General features: G+C 30.6%; 1 protein-coding gene across 2 annotated transcripts in view; it reads left to right on the top strand.

Moving 5' to 3' along the window:
• Positions 1–14,947, top strand: part of LOC125053305 (muscarinic acetylcholine receptor gar-2) — a 32,635-nt gene extending 17,688 nt beyond the window's left edge. Inside the window, exons 5-7 of one of the 2 annotated variants that reach the window (XM_047654622.1) lie at positions 10,166–10,349; positions 11,478–12,514; positions 12,911–14,947. In XM_047654622.1, the coding sequence (XP_047510578.1) occupies positions 10,166–10,349; positions 11,478–12,514; positions 12,911–13,552 (1,863 nt within the window). In that variant the 3' untranslated portion in view covers positions 13,553–14,947. Of the gene's footprint in view, positions 1–10,165; positions 10,350–11,477 lie in introns of both variants that reach the window. The other variant, XM_047654621.1, reaches the window with a different exon arrangement.
• Positions 14,948–16,870: the final 1,923 nt, after the last annotated feature.

Raw genomic sequence — 16,870 nt, 5'->3', positions numbered from 1 at the left:
TTGAAGAAGAAGAATATTACATGTGTATCATACAACAAAGCCCCTGGATATAAAAAGACACAATAGTGCAGACATTTTCAAATTATTGAATTTCGACTATCCTTCAATTTATAATAAATGATAACACAGTACAATTTCGGTTCCTATATTTTTATAAAATATATTGATATAACATTAAGGTTTTGGATAAAAACATTATTCTGCTTTACACAAGTATGAAATACCATCATTACATACATGATGGTTTAAGTACTTATTAAGCTTTTTTAAATTTATCGTTCATAACTATTACTTTTTACAAACTAATTAGAAAATATATTAAAATAAATATATTTATCTACAAAATAAAGTAGATGTTATTGATTAGCTCTATGTGAGGCTGTGTTTTAATTAGTTTTTATTATACTTAAGTTTGTTTTACTGAAAGTTATTTTGTAGTGTGTTAAAAGTTTACTATAATCATTAAATTAAATGTTTAAAGTTATTATATTGTTCTTTTATTCACCTATAAAGTAACATGGCTTATATATTTTTCATTTCGGCTTAGCTATGTATTTAACTCGGTTACTACGTTTTCTATAGGCAGTCATTAAATAAGTGGTAGATTTAATTAATCATTTTATTAATATAATATTATTAGATACAAAAAAATTATTATGAAGTACACAATTATCTTAAACACGGTAATACAATTTTTCATATAAAAATCATAGTTGTCCAAACTGCATTCAAAATAGATTAGTGGTCTCGGTTTAATATCTCTTCTTAACATTTCAATAATTGGTCATTTTCTTCCTCATTCTTGACAACTACCACTGATGGCTGTAATACAATGATTATCTGTTAAAATTGTAAATAGGGAAATGTGGTAGGTCACTGTACTGACACAATAATATTGCATAGCAATTTAATTATTGTAAAGTTAAGGTAAATAATAAAAAAACTTGCATAAAACACACAAAAACTTATATATGGGATATCTTTGTATTTCTAAGTAAAGTATCTTAAAAACATGTTTGATAATATTATAACTAAGCCAAATATTATTCAAAGTTTTATGGTAACAAGGCTTAGTAATTTCGCACAGTATTTGATTCAGTACTATGAATAAAAAAAATCTTGAGCAAACCTATATTTAGACTCAAAAATCCAAATCCAAGTATGTACTTTAAAAACAATTATTTATTAATGAAACAAATCCAAGACCCATAAAGGGTATGTTTAGTTTTAAAGTGTAGTCAGCAGCAATAACTATCTTTTGATTGCTTCATTAAATAAGTTATGGCAATGTTGTTTCCAACATTTAAAATTAACGTTGATCACTTGAAATGGTATGAATTTGAGCAATTGAAAGCTTATATATTTGATCCAACATACCTAACATGATTATTTATACTTGTATTCTGAAATCTGAACAATTAAATTAAATTCAACTTGATCAGTTAAAATTAATACTTCTTATATTTCATGAATGGAATTTGAAGTTAGGAAACCTAAAAATATTTTTTTATTTGACATTTTTAACCAACAATTTCATTATTCTTTACAATGTCGCTTCGATTTAACCTATTACATTTGACTTCAAATTTGCCATCAAACAAACAAACTTTGTTAACTGTTTTACTAGTCACTACTTATTCCTATTTATTTACTATGATAGTTATTATATTTCTAAAATAGTTTTAATAGAATTCAGTTTTTATGAGTGTTAGTAAAAACATAGGTAATATTGTTGTTGTGTGTTTGACCTCTGAATCACTTAAAAAGGTTGCAATAGTAGTTTCATGGCATCTAAAAAGTACCAACACTTGCACTTACACAAATGAATAAATATATAAACACTAATTTTTCTTCTTTATAGATAGGTACCCTTTTATGTTATAATTACTCAACAAAATATTATATGAAAACATTGGTAGGTATTAACCTTGGTTACCTTTAGTAACATTTTGAAAATTTAAAACACCTATCCATCCTGTTTACTTTGAATCCGTAGCCTATTTGCTGAGAGAATCACTTTTAGCGTGACATCATCTTTTATCTTTTTGTTAAGATAATATTCTTAAATTTTTTACAATATATCCAGATGTTAGGTATCCCTTGTTTCGTGCTGAAACATAATTAATATTTTTAAGTTTCTGTCGGTTTATCTTTTTTTTTAATATTTTTTTTAATATTTTTTTTAATTCAAACGTCGACCATTTTGTTTTATTAAAAATATTTTGTTTATGTATGATGAAAATTTTGACAATTAACTCTTTTTATAAAATAATAGTTATTCCGTGAGTCCACTACGCAGTAACAGCGCTCCCTTCGTCACTGACGTAATTTTTGGAATCTCATGGTATTCTGTTAATAAATTTTACATTACGTCTTGATAAGTGGAGGGAGGTAACCTAGTAAGTTGTTGTCTATTAATATCGTGACAATTGACTCATTTTATTTTATAAAAAGAGTTAATTGTCAAAATTTTCATCATACATAAACAAAATATTTTTAATAAAACAAAAAGGTCGACGTTTGAATTAAAAAAAATATTAAAAAAAAAGATAAACCGTGAAAATATCTCAAAAATGATTTATCTGATGAAAAATAATAGAATAGCGAGGAAAATTATTAAAACCCATCTGGCAATGGGGCCGCTTAAAGGTAAGTAGTGAGTTTATTTATTAGTCAATCGTAAGTTACGTATTTTGTTTATAACTTCCAATTAAGAGTTTATATTTCGTATTTACCCGACAACTGACCAGCCGTGGTGTATATGAGCGACAGAAACTTAAAAATATTAATTATGTTTCAGCACGAAACAAGGGATACCTAACATCTGGATATATTGTAAAAAATTTAAGAATATTATCTTAACAAAAAGATAAAAGATGATGTCACGCTAAAAGTGATTCTCTCAGCAAATAGGCTACGGATTCAAAGTAAACAGGATGGATAGGTGTTTTAAATTTTCAAAATGTTACTAAAGGTAACCAAGGTTAATACCTACCAATGTTTTCATATAATATTTTGTTGAGTAATTATAACATAAAAGGGTACCTATCTATAAAGAAGAAAAATTAGTGTTTATATATTTATTCATTTGTGTAAGTGCAAGTGTTGGTACTTTTTAGATGCCATGAAACTACTATTGCAACCTTTTTAAGTGATTCAGAGGTCAAACACACAACAACAATATTACCTATGTTTTTACTAACACTCATAAAAACTGAATTCTATTAAAACTATTTTAGAAATATAATAACTATCATAGTAAATAAATAGGAATAAGTAGTGACTAGTAAAACAGTTAACAAAGTTTGTTTGTTTGATGGCAAATTTGAAGTCAAATGTAATAGGTTAAATCGAAGCGACATTGTAAAGAATAATGAAATTGTTGGTTAAAAATGTCAAATAAAAAAATATTTTTAGGTTTCCTAACTTCAAATTCCATTCATGAAATATAAGAAGTATTAATTTTAACTGATCAAGTTGAATTTAATTTAATTGTTCAGATTTCAGAATACAAGTATAAATAATCATGTTAGGTATGTTGGATCAAATATATAAGCTTTCAATTGCTCAAATTCATACCATTTCAAGTGATCAACGTTAATTTTAAATGTTGGAAACAACATTGCCATAACTTATTTAATGAAGCAATCAAAAGATAGTTATTGCTGCTGACTACACTTTAAAACTAAACATACCCTTTATGGGTCTTGGATTTGTTTCATTAATAAATAATTGTTTTTAAAGTACATACTTGGATTTGGATTTTTGAGTCTAAATATAGGTTTGCTCAAGATTTTTTTTATTCATAGTACTGAATCAAATACTGTGCGAAATTACTAAGCCTTGTTACCATAAAACTTTGAATAATATTTGGCTTAGTTATAATATTATCAAACATGTTTTTAAGATACTTTACTTAGAAATACAAAGATATCCCATATATAAGTTTTTGTGTGTTTTATGCAAGTTTTTTTATTATTTACCTTAACTTTACAATAATTAAATTGCTATGCAATATTATTGTGTCAGTACAGTGACCTACCACATTTCCCTATTTACAATTTTAACAGATAATCATTGTATTACAGCCATCAGTGGTAGTTGTCAAGAATGAGGAAGAAAATGACCAATTATTGAAATGTTAAGAAGAGATATTAAACCGAGACCACTAATCTATTTTGAATGCAGTTTGGACAACTATGATTTTTATATGAAAAATTGTATTACCGTGTTTAAGATAATTGTGTACTTCATAATAATTTTTTTGTATCTAATAATATTATATTAATAAAATGATTAATTAAATCTACCACTTATTTAATGACTGCCTATAGAAAACGTAGTAACCGAGTTAAATACATAGCTAAGCCGAAATGAAAAATATATAAGCCATGTTACTTTATAGGTGAATAAAAGAACAATATAATAACTTTAAACATTTAATTTAATGATTATAGTAAACTTTTAACACACTACAAAATAACTTTCAGTAAAACAAACTTAAGTATAATAAAAACTAATTAAAACACAGCCTCACATAGAGCTAATCAATAACATCTACTTTATTTTGTAGATAAATATATTTATTTTAATATATTTTCTAATTAGTTTGTAAAAAGTAATAGTTATGAACGATAAATTTAAAAAAGCTTAATAAGTACTTAAACCATCATGTATGTAATGATGGTATTTCATACTTGTGTAAAGCAGAATAATGTTTTTATCCAAAACCTTAATGTTATATCAATATATTTTATAAAAATATAGGAACCGAAATTGTACTGTGTTATCATTTATTATAAATTGAAGGATAGTCGAAATTCAATAATTTGAAAATGTCTGCACTATTGTGTCTTTTTATATCCAGGGGCTTTGTTGTATGATACACATGTAATATTCTTCTTCTTCAAAGGCAGAATGTATTTTTCTATCAGGAATTTTGAACATTTGGGGATCTCTGAAATTATTAGATTTATAATTTTAGTATAGTAGAAAAATACAAATATATTACAATATTTACCTATCTTATTTATCGTTTTTTGTTCGACTTATCTCTGCTGGAGACAAGACATGATCAAGACTGCATCGAAAAATTGGTTCTTGGATAAAAATTATATTTTTAATGCTAAAGTAATCAAAATGTTTACCTTAGATCATCTATTTAGTATTTACTAGACTCTTCGTTCATCTCAGCAGCATATGTTCTAGGTTTCGTCAATACCATATAATTTCTTGAGTATTGGAAAAAAGCGATAATAACCAACGCCGAGAAACCAATTGGTCGTTTCGTGCCTACATTTTCTTCGCCATCTATAGATATTATATTAAGTATTTTTTAATGGATTACATCATTTATTTCTTGAAATAGAGGTTTAAACTTTAAAAGTGGAAACGGGCCTTCTGTAACAATAACAAAGTTCAATTTCACGAAGCTTAATGTTTATATATATAATTTTTTTCGTAAAATAATGCTGTATTGATAAATATTATTTTATAAACTTACCCCAAGATACATATAGATTGTCCTATGTTAGAATATTTTCACATAAAACAAGTTTTAACTTCGCTAAAAATGGCTAACTCACTGGTAAATGACGATTTCAGCGAGGGAAGAGCAACTTTTAATTTGACGTACAAAATGTACATTTAAATGAGATGAGATGTCAAATGGTATGTATCAGAATACCAAATACCAACAATTTTGGAGCGTAAGTGTAGCAGTGCCAAATTTTAGTTCCAAATGTGAACAATCTTATTTGAGCGGCGCTTTTGTCGCGGTTATTGTTTAACAGAATACCAAATTGTAACATGACACCGAAACGAACGATTTGACAGCAAAACTCAGCGCTGAGAGTGTGTGAAGCGAGTTACAGAATCGCAGGGCAGTTTATCTTTTTTTTAATATTATTAATTTTATTTCAAACGTCGACCATTTTGTTCTCTATTTTGTTTTATTAAAAATATTTTGTTTATGTACGATGAAAATTTTGACAATTTACTCTTTTTATAAAATAAAATGAGTCAATTGTCACGATATTAATAGACAACAACTTACTAGGTTACCTGCCTCCACTTATCAAGACGTAATGTAAAATTTCTTAACAGAATACCATCAGATTCCAAAAATTACGTCAGTGACGAAGGGAGCGCTGTTACTGCGTAGTGGACTCACGGATTAACAGTGAGTTACAGAATCGCAGGGCAGATATTTTTTAATAAAAGGGTTCCCAAATGTAACATATTGTAATGCAATGTTATATTGAATAAACACATTATTATTTTTATTGTTTAAATATTCATTTTGAAATTCTTTTAAAAATGTACAAGTAAATTCTTGTTTCTTAAAGAAACAGAGAAAATTTTATATTGACTAGTTTATTTAATTGTTTATCTGAATGAAAACAGAATTATATAAAAAAAAACATACTAAACATTGGTGTAATGTTGAAGTTAAATGATATTCGGGTCATCGCGACCCTAAGAAACTGAAACGACCCATTAAAGCGATGTACCGTGAAAGCACTTCGTAATCCCCATCAAATCCACGCTTTATTACGGGTATCATTAAACGGTTATCTAATTGCATTTTAAGTGTTATAGTAATAAGGATATCATTTAATGTTTTATTTTCGAATGATGAGCAGTGATGGTGTGGCTATAGCAAGCTTCTATCGTTGTGCGGTTGAATCACGGCTGTGTAATAATTCATTTCTTTCTATGTACGCAATTAATACTCGAACATTGAAGGAAAATATAGTGAGCAACGGGAATGCCTTCGACCCACAAGATCTGATCTCGTCCTACTTCGTTTCGACCTGAGAGCGTTAAGGAATAGTTTCTGCGCAAACACATGAATTAATATCTCCAACGCTTATTACCAGCCTCAACAGAATTACCGTAGCACTAAAGACTGGGTGATATTATTCGACTTAGGGTCCTTCAAGAGAGTAAACCAATTCTTAAAAGGCCGGCAACGTACACGCGAGCCCTCTGGCATTGAGATTGTCCATGGGCAGCGGTATCACTTAACATCAGGTAAGCCTCCCGCCTGTTTGCCTCTTGTAACATAAAAAAAAATCCAGTAATATATGAAAATATGTTATAAGTTTATTAAGTAGGTATAATTAATTATTAATTTTGTTAGTTGAAATCATTTATTTAATCTTACAAGTGTTTAATAACACATAGTCTCTTTCATCGAAGCTGTACATAAAATAATGAAAAAATACTAAATAAACAATTAAAAGAAACTCAATTTTTTTTTAAATTCATATAAAAAATGAGTTATCAGTTACAATATAAACTTTTTTTGGATTTTTAATCAGTCAATTTATTGACAGTATAACTTATAAACAACTATTTAATAAAAAAATACATTTACATAATTGGCACGTCCGATACCAGTCTATATTTTCTTCTATAAAAAAGATCTTGTGAACAGTCAAATCTAAATTGAGAATAATCATGTGATTTGAAATTAGGTTGTAACCAACGGTCGAGTGGGGGCAATTTAGAACCGAAACGAGGGTCTTAAATGGATAAGGGTAGGATTTGAACCCAAAAACCGCAATTCAGGGCGTAGACGTATTTTATGGAATGTCATTTCATAATAATTTCGCCTCCATGGCTTATTGAAGCTAGCCATTGTTTTATTCCATGACTGACTGAACTGACAAATCTTGTGGTCATTCAGTCATTCAGTGTGACTGGTCGGACTTGAATTCGTGTATGCGGTGATGTTAGGTTTTTCGATTATCTATTTGCGTTTTGTTCCCACGAGAATGTAAGTGCGTGCTCCTGTTTCACCATACCTCCTGTTGATAGAAGACAAATCCATGTTTTTAATTTATTTTATAATTATTAATTAACTATTAATTACTTAAGATGTCACGTGGAATATCGTGTAATGGTTGCAGCTCCTTACAATTGTGTAAAACAAAATCTTGAGGATCAAAAAGAGTGGCGGAGAGTTTAATGCCAGTTCTCTTCCGTTTCTTGATTTGAGAAGTAAATGAAAAATTAGAAGCATTTAATATGTATTTCTTTTTTTGACGTTCATTGATTTGAATCAATTTAATTTCATTAATATAGTTTTATCAAATCAGTCATCATTTGTTTCTTTGAAATCATTTGGCTTTTGATGATACTTAGCGAAGTAATAAAAACTAGACCGAGGAATATTTTCTTAGTATTTGTTCAATGTATACAGAAAGCGCTGACAGGTAATCGATGAGCAGCGATGTCAGGGCCAAAGCCTGCAACGTCATTTTGAATCAATCGATGTAGGTCTCAGTCTATAATGAATCGTAATAGTTAAAATCCCTTTTGTAATGAGAATGGCTTTAAAATACACTCTAGTACGTACCTTCTGACTTACAAAAAAACGAGGGTGTCCTGGATCTTTTTAGGCAAGTAGCTAATCATCTTTCGGTTACTAACGTTGGCTAGTTTTTTTGTACTAGTTATCGCACTCAAAAATAGTCAATTAAATTAACCAAGATTCAAACATCAGAGTCGAGGGTCTTAGAGTCAACTCGTAGAGTTAAACGAATGAAGAAATAATTAAATTGTAAAATGCACAAAAAATATTCATAATAATATCAAATCCAATAGAAACGAAAGGGAGCAGTGTTGGTCTAGACTGAAGCGTGCGACTCTGAGGTCGTGGGTTCATACCCCAGCTGTTCAACGTTGGAAAAAACCGACGTGCCTTAGATCCAAAGTCGACGGCATGAGTCAAGCACAGATGGCTTGACCTACATGACTATTAAAAAAAATACCACGAAACATACAGAAATCTGAGACCAAAGGGTTGTAGCGCTACTGTTTCTGTTTATATTACCCTGATAAAAAAGCAATAGCTAGCAATAAAATAAAACGATGAAACCAATCGGAATTCTAAAGGTTGGAAATAAAAACTTTAAAGCTATCCAAACAGCACAGCTGTTGGAAATAGACGTTGTATTTGTGCAATACTCGAGGTTTAGTGAATTCCTGAAAGAGTTTTTTAACGCTTCATTTTCTAAAATATAATGCTAAAATTCAACCAACTGTGCTCAAGTATTTCCAGGTGCGATGATTTCTCACTACTAACCTTGGATCTATAATTGCGGCTAAATTATGAGTTATGAGTTTTTTGCAGATCTTTAAAGAATAATTTATTTTATGAAATACAATTCAGACTAACTTTTTGAATTTGTTATTTTAGGTAATATAATTGTTATTATTAATGTTCATCGGCCATGTATGTTTCTGTATGTACGCAAAAAATTCAAACAAATCGAATTGTACGGTTTTCGCCAATAGATCAATTTGTAAATGGATTGAATTGACTGAAATATAACGAATTCTAGGCAGGCGAAATAGTAGGATATAAGCTTAAATTGTAGTGCTTGTATGCAAACCGTATTCTAGGAGAAAGTCTCGCTACAACTACTATTCTAACTCGGAACGAGTTATGTAAATAACTAACATTTAGTATTAATTCAAAAGTTTACTTTAAATGTGTATTACTAATAAAATGTGTCGTAGGTGAGGAAAATAGTCAATGTTTCGTATATATTCTATATTAAGGCACCTTTGACCCAGATATCGACATTTTTTATGGACACAACTAGCCTTTCCTCAGGCATCGTGAGGAAACCGGCAGACCCAAAAACCGAGAACGTGTGTAAAGCACCGTAGGCTGTTTTAATAAAAAGGATTAAAATCTGTGGTCCAAACCTACATGGGGTTGTAGGGCCACTGGATTATTATTTATTATTGGAAGGAATATAAATATTATTTTGTTTTTTTGTCTTGAGTAGGATACTGTTGTACCTTGTTAGGTAACGAGGGACCTTACTATCACATTATATTTATTTAAGGTTCTTAGAGATAGTATATAATGTGGAAATGTTAGAGGGACTAGGGCAAAATCACACTCGGCCTGGTAAGCGGTCGAGGCATTGCTTGCAATGCCTCGAGCGCGTACAAATTTACTCAGTGACTTGCGCACCCTAAATATTATTGCATATGATACGGATTTAGTTGCACACTGGCTGAATGCACAAGAGTTGCATTATTTAGTAATAAAAATGTTTAAATTTTTCGTTATATATATTATATATAAAATATTGAAAAATGTTAGATGTTAAAAGGTATGATAACTTTAGTTCTATTCCAGCAACCTGTGCTTCCACCATTCCCGCTTTGGCTGGCGGCGATCATTGCCACCTGCCTTGTTCTGGTGATTCTGTTGACTGTCAGTGGTAATGTTCTGGTTCTCCTGGCCTTCCTGGTGGACAGAACGATACGTCAGCCTAGCAACTACTTCATTGCTTCACTCGCTGCGACAGATCTGTTGATAGGTACGTAAAATTGTAATAAGATTTATTTATTTATTACTTTATTTATTATCAGTTGATTTCATATTATTTTAACATATTTTTTTTAAGTTAAAGCTATTCATTTGATAGTACTCCTAAACCTAATTCTAATAAAAGGTTTAGAAGAATCTTTTATTTCATCTAGTTTATATGTAAACATTAAAATAATATATAATGTGACGAATGTGGATAAAAATAATAACTGAGTGTTTATACAATGTAAATTTAATTGACTGTCTATAACTGTAAAATTGTATATGCATATTCAGTAGGTCTGAGAATCGGCTACTATCTATTTTTCATACCCCTAATTGATAAGGGTTGTCCACCCCTAACATTTATTTTTTTATTTTTTAGACAAAACTTTTAGTTTGTATTTTTTTATAATACAGCATACAAAAATACATACAACCCTTAATTGTCACCCCTCTACGATCAACCCCTATTTTTTATTATAGTAGGTAGTTATATTTATTGAACTAAAAAAACGTTTAAAAAACGCAAAACGACGTTTGCCGGGTCAACTGTAGTACACATAAAATTCATTATTCTCCTATTCGCAAAATTGAAGCTATTAATGATAATATATATATATATAATATATATAATATAATTCGCGTACATATGAATGTACGCGAATATTATAATGTATAAACAATTTAGTTTGCACCAACACAGTTCATTTTGTATAACTTTTCTTCTTTCTTTCGAAGGAAAGTCATTTTCGTATAAAAAGTGTCTTTGATTTTACCGACATGTTATATTTTAACCTATATTTCACAAAGATGCATTTTACTACCAATATCAGAGTAAAAGTTATCCTATACTTGATGCTCAAATAGCATTCCAAGCGCCCGTCGCTTTTAATTAGTATTGAGAAAAACAAATAATTTTCTGCTTTAAAATGCAATTTTTTAAACTTTTGTTTCTACATTTTATCAGACCGTTTCTTATTTTAATTGTTTTATCCGAACAGTACCATTATACAGTCAGTAATGCGCAATTTTAATCACTGCGAAACGAAAACAAATACTGCTATTCATTGAAGTGAATGAACATTTACATTTCTCGCCAATAAATTAATTTTAAATTGGTTTTCCTTGTTACCAGGTACATTGTCTCTGCCATTCTACACAGACTACGTTTTGAAAGGGTACTGGCATTTAGGGCCATTGTTATGTGACCTTTGGCTATCCGTAGATTACACTGTATGCCTTGTCTCACAATACACGGTACTATTAATAACAGTCGATAGATTTTGCAGCGTAAAAATAGCTGCAAGGTACCGTGCGTGGAGAACAAAGAATCGCGTTATATGGATGGTCACTGTTACTTGGATTATACCAGCGTTGCTATTCTTTACAACTATTTTTGGCTGGGAACATTTCGTTGGATATCGAGACTTACAGGAAGGAGAATGTGCCGTACAATTTCTAAAAGACCCAGTATTCAATACAGCTTTAATTATTGCATATTATTGGACAACGCTTATAGTTTTAATCGTTTTATATGCAGGAATATTTAAAACTGCTTACGATATGCAAAAGAAAAGTGAAGCGAAACAAAGAAAAATGCAATCAATGGTAGCTTTAAGCGCTGGAGTTATGACTGGTATGGCTGGAAGAGCTGCTGGAATGGCTACGATTTCAAAGGCCACTGTTTCTAGCGAAGATCAAATAAAAGTGTCTGAATCTATCCGTAAAGAATCGACATCTAAAGGTTCTTTGACAGCACCTTTGACAAACTTGGGCGGTTCTTCTGATTCAAATTCTAGTCAAAAATCATCAGCGCATAAAAGTAGTGCGACTGTAACGGGAACATCAACAACTGCTGAATCTGATGGAGATAAAAAAGATGAACAAGTTGAAGCAGAAAGATCTAGTAGTCCAGCATTTGATTCTGATGATGAAAGTACTACGCAAAATGTAAAAAAGCGACCTTCAGTCGTTAATCTTGTGATGCAAACAGGCACTATGCAGTTACTGGGTAATATGCGCTTGAACGGCGGCATGCTTATGAAACCCGAATATAAATCATCGCAAATTATCAAGAATGACCTAGATAAACCAAAGTCATCACTGTCGCAAATATCAGAGAAGAGTATCCTAGAGACTGAATATATACAGTCAAACAATGGACATCCTGCAGTAAGTTTGCCACTCTCATCCGCTAGCAACATCTCGCCTTCATCATCTGGGATAGATTCATCATTAGAAAGGGAAGTTTCAAATACAATTGCTCAAAGAATCATCCCCCCTCCATCAGAATTCCGCTGTAGTCCCACGGTATCTGAAAGCCCTCCATCTCATTCAGAATCATCTAGATCTAAGGTCTTTAGACTAATTAAATGTGATGGTAGCGGCTACGACTACTTATTAGGACTAGATGGTGCTGATTTGCGATACATGGACGAGAGTTCCATTATAGTCCCGACACCTCAGAATGAAAGCCCTCCATCTTCTCTTACATTCCCAACCGCTACTGATCCACCGTCCCCTCCAACATTGAATTCTGGTAATGTAACAAATACTTCCTTATTACAGGCTGCTCTTATTCGAGCGACTGCTGAAGCACAAGTTACACCTAAACCAAACCAAACTCCTCCACAGCCTGTTAAAGTTAATACGGAGGTAAGTTTAACAGCTGGAGAATGCCCTAAACCTGTCATCACCCTAGTGCCGTCTTCCAATAATAATGATACACAAACACCAAAGCCAAAGGAAAATAAGGCAGCGCCACTGAGATTAAATGCTGTGTTAAGCCCTGCAATTGAAAGCAGTGATGTTTCAAGTCCTGCAGTGAGTGGATCATGTCGGGGTGATTCAAGAAAAGAATTTGTAAAGAGCATAGGTAAAAAATTTAAAGTAAGACGTTCAAAACGCGATGGCTTATTTCCTAGTATTGGCCGCCAGAAATCAAAGTCAGAGAACAGAGCTAGGAAGGCTTTCAGGACCATATCTTTCATTTTAGGCGCCTTCGTTGTATGCTGGACTCCATATCATATTTTAGCTTTAGTTGAAGGTTTTTGTACAGAACCTCCGTGTATAAATCAACATTTGTATATGTTTTCGTATTTTTTATGTTACGCAAACAGTCCTATTAATCCATTTTGCTATGCATTAGCTAATCAACAGTTTAAAAAGACTTTTATGAGACTCTTAAAGGGTGACTTTCATGTAACGTAAACATTCATATTGGTAAGAAATTTTGGTTAGTTAAAAAATTCACAATATGACTGTACAGTAACAATATACGTTTGTGTATTTTATGAAAAATTGCGTAATCAGCTCTTATATAGACAATACTATTAAAAAACTAGCTATTGCTTTTGATGTATAGAAATTATCGTGTAACATATATGCAATATAAAATAGTTATAAAATCGTTAATATTTTAAATGGAAATAATTGCGTAATGTAAAGTATAATTCTGTTAAATAAGGTAATAAATATTATGCGCAAAAGACAATAAATTGTAAATAAATATAATTAAAGTCTCTTTATATGTCTAAGTAAATAATTGTAAGTGTTTAATACTTTTAGCTTATATAATAAGTAGTTTATGGAATCTTAAATTCATTTCATTATTAAAAAATAATTTAACATTCAAAAAGAATATTCTAACACGAAGACCTTTTTATAGAAAGTACATGCGCCTTCTATAAAATAATAACAATTTTTTTTATTAACATTATTGTTTAAAGACAAAATATTACCACTATTGGTGTTTTAAGAACAAGGTTGCTTTGTATTTCTTATTCAGTTAACGACCTTTTGACAAAGTAATACAATAACGTCTGCAAAGATATATGTATGAGAAGGTATGTACAGGCTGATGGCGGTATATATTTCATACTATGTCATACATTGCGCATAGACATATCATGCTAAACATTTCCTTTAGATTTTCAATAAGACAACTTTAATCAGTTTAAGGAATGCCTCAAAATTATTTAAGTTTTGAATAATCGACTAGGTACATTATTTCAAATGGATTTCAGATTTCGATAAACGCTCAAAAGCTTTAAGCTATGAGCCCGGCTAAAGTTTTTTAGCGTTTTGGTGTCAATTATTTTATGGTATTTCATATTGTAAGGGTAGACTAAAAATACTCAGTAGTCATTCGGTATCTGAAAAATTATATAAAAATGAATGTAAATTAGAAATGTGTTAGTTGCGTTTTATACATAACTTTTTTAAATTTGTTTCTAGACTGTTGTAACTGTATCTAATTTAGCTCATGATATATAAATATCTGTGGTTTTGACATATGGAAGACTAAAGTGAAATAATGATAGTTAAAATATGAATAGTACAAAATCCTACATTATGGAGAACTCCAATGTATTACTGTAGATTGTATTAAAAGCTTTAAGCAGTCATTTCTTTGAAGTTTAGTGATATGTGTTTAAGTTTGTGTTTATAAATCATAATACAGCTCAAAAAACCAATAACCACTTTTTCGATGAAAGAAAAGTACTGTCATTCAAGTCTAAGTCAAATTATCTATTATAGAGTAATAATAATTGTTCTTATGAAAATATATGTAATGTAGCTATGTATATTAGTATGTAAAAACTATTTGTAATTAGTAAAATAAATTCATAATAGAATTGTGTTTTTTTCTTTTTCGCCTGTAAAACAAATATAACACAAGCAAGAACTTGTATACATTAACCAGGAATACACTTAAATCGTACACTACAAGCGAACCAGCTTACTATCGACTCCAAGACTACCTCCGTGGTTCGGTGATAAATGTATTTATTGACAAAAATACATACGCTTTACTTACAGTACAGCCTTGCGATTCTGTAACTCACTTTTCGCGACCGCCGCTGTGAAAACCGCTGTATGAGTTCGAAAAGTGAGTTACATAATCGCAAGTCAGTAGTTGAACATTCTCTCTCTCACTCTGCAAACTTATAAAGAAGTCGAAAGTGTCGGAGACAACATTCAGTAAGCGCTACGTACGTCTTACTGGATGTTGTTCAGACTGGCTCTTGGTATCGCACACAACTTTGACCTCCGCGATCGCACATATCCCCTAGGTACAAAAAACCCAGTTCTTGGAGAACACTTGGGTTGCTCACTACCCCTGCAAGACTTTAAGTTTATAGTAGGTCAAATGTACTAACGTTGTACGCACATGCAACCCCCAAATGCTGGTTTAGATTACCGAATGTCATTGAATTATTAATCACACATCGTTTTACGCTAAATATAACAAAGGAGTAAAAAATCATAAGTGTTGTATAATAAACTTAAAAGAAACAAAAGATTTTACTATGGAATTTTCGTTTTTACACAGTTTTCATAAATCGAATAGGAGAAGCCGACACAATATATCATTCTGAATATCTCCTATTAATTGCTGAATCAGGTCACGTTCAGATTTATTGCTGATAAAGCTTATGTGAATTTGTTAAATTTTCTTCATACATTATTATCATTATACAGTACCATCACTGTTAATACAGTTACACATATTACCTTTAAGCATTAGTTAGATATTAATAAAAACAACTGAGAATGAAATACAGTTATAATTAATATCTTCAACAAGGCGTATAATTATAGACCTCTCTTTGTGCTATGTGTGATAATTAGCCATTTTAAACTCGCACTATTGTATTAGTTACAATTTCGCTATAGCAACTACTGATTTAGTAGTTAGTTACAATGTCACACAGATACCCAAATAGCACCATAAGCATTAATGCAATCAATGCTTAGTCTTATTATTCCATTGTGTTCCACGAATCAAAGTTATCATGTAAGGGGTTTTAGCTGTAAGATTATAATTATATTAAAAGTAGTCTAATATCGACCACCATAGTGATAGGGTCTAACATCGACCAACTTAGAATAAGAGTCTCGTATCGACTATAAGTTAAGAATATTAAGTGTAATTTACTTAATAAAGTTTTCCTTTTTAAAAAAACCTTTGATAACCGTCGCGATTTGACTGGCGCAGCCGGTAGGATATCCGTCGTGATCCTGTGCCTGTGAAGACTTAAAATCAGTCTGAGTATAGGGTTGCGCGTGTGTTTTTACGCATTAAACGGATATTTTACGACCAAACAAATAAGTCATTATTGATCGCGTAATTCGACGGTAAAAGGTAAAAAGTGAAAGAAGCAGAAGCAGTTATAAATAGAAGAAATGGGTTGCAGACTTATGTGAGTAAACCTCTTCGCATTCCAACCTGTCCCATTTTATTTCCGTTTGACTGTGTATTGTGTAAAATAGATTTAAGTAATTTTAAGTTTTAATTGAAATAAAAAGAAAGATTTTAATTGAAATAAAAAGAAAATTATATTGAATTATTAAGTAAGTAAAGAAAATAAATTTATATTATTTTTAATTTTTATTGTAATAAATAATTTTTTCTTAAAAATGCAAGAAATACGCACTATTCCAACTGATATTCTAAATATTATACCTAAGTTCGATGGGGAACAAAAACTATTAAATTTATTTTTAAATAAAAGTGAGTATGTC

Source organism: Pieris napi, chromosome 10 (assembly GCF_905475465.1).
Source record: "Pieris napi chromosome 10, ilPieNapi1.2, whole genome shotgun sequence".
NCBI lineage: Eukaryota > Metazoa > Arthropoda > Insecta > Lepidoptera > Pieridae > Pieris > Pieris napi.
This window is presented reverse-complemented; position numbering and strand designations above follow the sequence as displayed.